The sequence below is a fragment of the Ictidomys tridecemlineatus genome, chromosome 6, assembly GCF_052094955.1.
Source record: "Ictidomys tridecemlineatus isolate mIctTri1 chromosome 6, mIctTri1.hap1, whole genome shotgun sequence".
Classification (NCBI taxonomy): Eukaryota; Metazoa; Chordata; class Mammalia; order Rodentia; family Sciuridae; genus Ictidomys; species Ictidomys tridecemlineatus.
In genome coordinates this window covers 167,844,917-167,848,171 of record NC_135482.1, presented here as the reverse complement: position 1 = coordinate 167,848,171, position 3,255 = coordinate 167,844,917, and the positions used below count along the sequence as shown (strand labels likewise).

Genomic DNA, 3,255 nt, shown 5'->3' with positions numbered 1-3,255 from the left:
AGTCCACTTGTATTCTTGTTGTGACATGGAAATAGTTCTGAGGCCCCAAAGGGAGATGACCACTGAGGGTTTAGGCCAGGCATGATTGGTCCTTTTCTTGCTCTGACCTCACAAGGAGCCATTGTGAGGAATCTTCAAACAGCGGGTATATAAGAAAGTGGCCAGGGCTGGGTTTTTGTCCACAAGTACAGGAAGCTCTTGGTGGTGACCTGTCGGACTCCCAGATAGTTAGTGCTTTTGGTGGTTGGTGGTTGGTATTCGGTGGTTGGTGGTTGGTGGTTGGTGGTTGGTGCTGTGGTCTTTGGCTTTTGGTTTTTTGATTTGGGTTTGTTGTTTTGCTTTGTTTTGGTTTTTGGTTTTGCTTTGTTGTTTTGGCTTGTTATTTTTTTTTAAGGTAGCATCCTTAGTTGGTGTTCCTGCTTAGGATGTTTAGCCAGAGTAGTGAGAGTAGTGAGAGTAGAGTAGCAGCACTGCAGGTGCCAGGCTCCTGCAGCGTGGCAGCCTTCATGGAGCACTATGAGTTCCTGAAGGTCATCGGGCGTGGTGGGTATGGCCAGGTGAGCCTAGCCCTCCATCGCCTCTCAGGGGCACAGGTGGCAGTGAAAGCCCTGGCACTGGAAGTGGAGAACATTCCGGCCTTCAACGAGCCCAAGATCATGATGAGTCTGGAGCACCCCAACGTGGTCCAGCTGTTTCACGTGATTGGCACCGAGAGCACCATCTACATGGTGATGGAGCACGTAGGTGGGGGACGACTGCTTGATCACATCACACGTGGCATGCAGGTGGAGGAGGTCCGGAGGGTTTTCAGGCAGATCGTGGGTGCCGTGGGCTACCTCCATGACAAGGGCATCGTGCACCGAGACCTCAAGCCAGAGAACATCATGCTGGATACCAGAGGCCAAGTCAAGCTGATCGACTTTGGTGCCGCCACGTGGTTCAGCGCTGGGGAGAAGCTGAGGCGGGTCTGGGGCACACTCCCATACCTTGCCCCTGAAGGTGTCTTGCGGCAAGAGTATGAGGGACCCCCGATGGACGTCTGGAGCCTGGGGGTCATCTTGTATTTTATGTTGACACGGAGCCTCCCATTTGACTCCACCTCCTCTGAGGACCTGCTGACGCGGATCACTCACGCCAGGTACCAGGTCCCTGACTCAGTGCCTGTGGGAGCCCGAAGGCTCATCCACAGCATACTGACCGTGAAGCCCCCGAAGCGGCCCACAGTCAAGCAAATCTCTCGGCACCCATGGCTGAAGCAGGGTGGGGAGCGTGTACCCCAACAGTGTAGTGAGGCTCTTCCCAAACACCCAGACCCCCAAATAATGGCGCTCCTGGTTGACCATGGTCTCGATCCATACCAAACCTGGCTATCTCTGGCCAAGAGAAAGTTTGATGCGGGGATGGCCAACTACTTGATTCTGCAGCACCAGAAGAGCCAGGGGGGAGAGCGCATGTACCCAGCGAAGCCTGTGCCTCGCAGGCTTCGGCTTTCCTCTTGTCCTGCCGGCCTTTCCCAGGGCCCTGTGCTCCCCACGAGGAGCACGAGTGAGCCTGCCCTTGGAGCCTTGCCCTTGCCCCATAAGCACCAGCTGCCTGAGGAAGCCAAACAGCCAGGGCAGGTGGGCATCAGAAGGGCCAGCCTGCCTGCTCCTCCTCTGGACTTGCAGCCTGCTGAGGCCCCGCCTCCTGACGAAGCCTCCCAGTCCAGCTCGCTCTCCTACTTGCCCAACCGCTGGAAGCGCCTGGTCAGGTTAGTAGAGACAGTCCGCAGCAGTTCCGCCCAAGATGTATCCCCAGAGCAACCCCGAGAACCCAGGAAGAGCTGGACCAGGAGGATCGCTAACTGTGTCCAAAGATTGTGCTGTTGCATGCCACGTGTCCGTGTCCGCAATAGAGTGTTTCCAAGGGTTCGCAGGAAAAGTGAGCCAGAGCCGGATCAGGAGACCTTTTCTGGCTCCGAGTTCGAAGTGGAGAGCTGAGCCACACAGGACCAGTGGCCAGCCTGCGATTCCTCTGCCCCCACCTGCCGAAGACACCAGACACTCTTCTGCCTGGGACACTTCACCCTGCCCTGCCCCCTTTCCCTTCTCCCGTTCTTCGGACATGTTTCTTGATACATTGATTTTTGGACAAATTGTATAATAAAATTTTTATTGCGAAATTTTTGAAAAATGCTCTGATTCAAATGAGGGTCTGCTCTCCAAGAAAAGAGGGTCCTCAGGGTGGGTCAGGTCCCACCAGCCATCATCTCCCAGGCCTGGACCACTGTGCCTCCCTCTACAGTGTAGACTCCCTTGCCCTTAGAATAGATGAGGACTCACTTGTCTTGAGCCAGTGTAGAACATTCACTTGCTTTCACCTAGTACAGACTGGCTTCTGTTGATCCAGTGTGCATGGAGTCTCTCCCATTGAGCCATTGTAGACATGACCTTTAGCTGGTGACCATGGTGACGAGGAATACCTCCAAGAAGGCATGGAAGACCTCAGTGTTCCAGGCATTCTTCATGATACTGTGTGTAGGGAAGGTAGGGAAGGAAGAGTTGGCCAGTACAGCAGTGGCTGGGTGCCTCAGAACCTGCCATGCAGCCGCCTCACTCAAAATTGTCATGACTGTTGCTATGGGACAGAGTACTCAGGATTTCAGGACTGGAGGGTCAGTTCATCCTATGGATGCAATTATCCATTAAGGCAAGGTGCACCCACAAGGATTTACTTACCTTTGGATTCTATTCCTAGGCTTGTCAAAGGTGACAGCCTGGGTACCTTGTTTCTCTGACATGTCCATTGGTCTGGCACCAGGAGCTACACTGACACCAGCTTCCGGCTCTTGCCCTTTGTGGTCAGAAATGTATACTATGTGAAACTGTCATCTTTGTGTAGTGGTCTGTAACCAAGAGGTCTGTCACCTCCTTGGTTACATTTCTAATTTTCATAATTTTTTTGAAGTTATGGAACATCTTTGCAGCAGATTCATTATTGGAGTAAAGGAAATTGACTCTTCTACGTGTGTTGATCTTCTATCCTGCTAATTTGGTAATATCTTTCTCTTACCTAATTAGTTTGGATACAGTTAATGGTCTATGTTGAATCATAGTGGTGAGGGGAGAATGGACATGTTTTCCTTATTCTTGGTTTTAGAGCAAATGTTTTCAGTTTTTCTCCATTCAGAATGATCTTGGCCCTTGGTTTGTCATATACAGACTTTAAGATGTCGAGGGAAGTTCCTTCTGTCCTTAGTTTCTCTTGTTATAAAAA

The 3,255-nt window shown here is 51.8% G+C and overlaps 1 protein-coding gene across 1 annotated transcript; it reads left to right on the top strand.

Moving 5' to 3' along the window:
- Nucleotides 1–425: 425 nt before the first annotated feature.
- Nucleotides 426–1,979, top strand: LOC144365138 (sperm motility kinase 2B-like). Its single transcript, XM_078015949.1, has one exon. It carries the CDS (start codon nucleotides 426–428, stop codon nucleotides 1,977–1,979), a length of 1,554 nt encoding a protein of 517 aa, XP_077872075.1.
- Nucleotides 1,980–3,255: the final 1,276 nt, after the last annotated feature.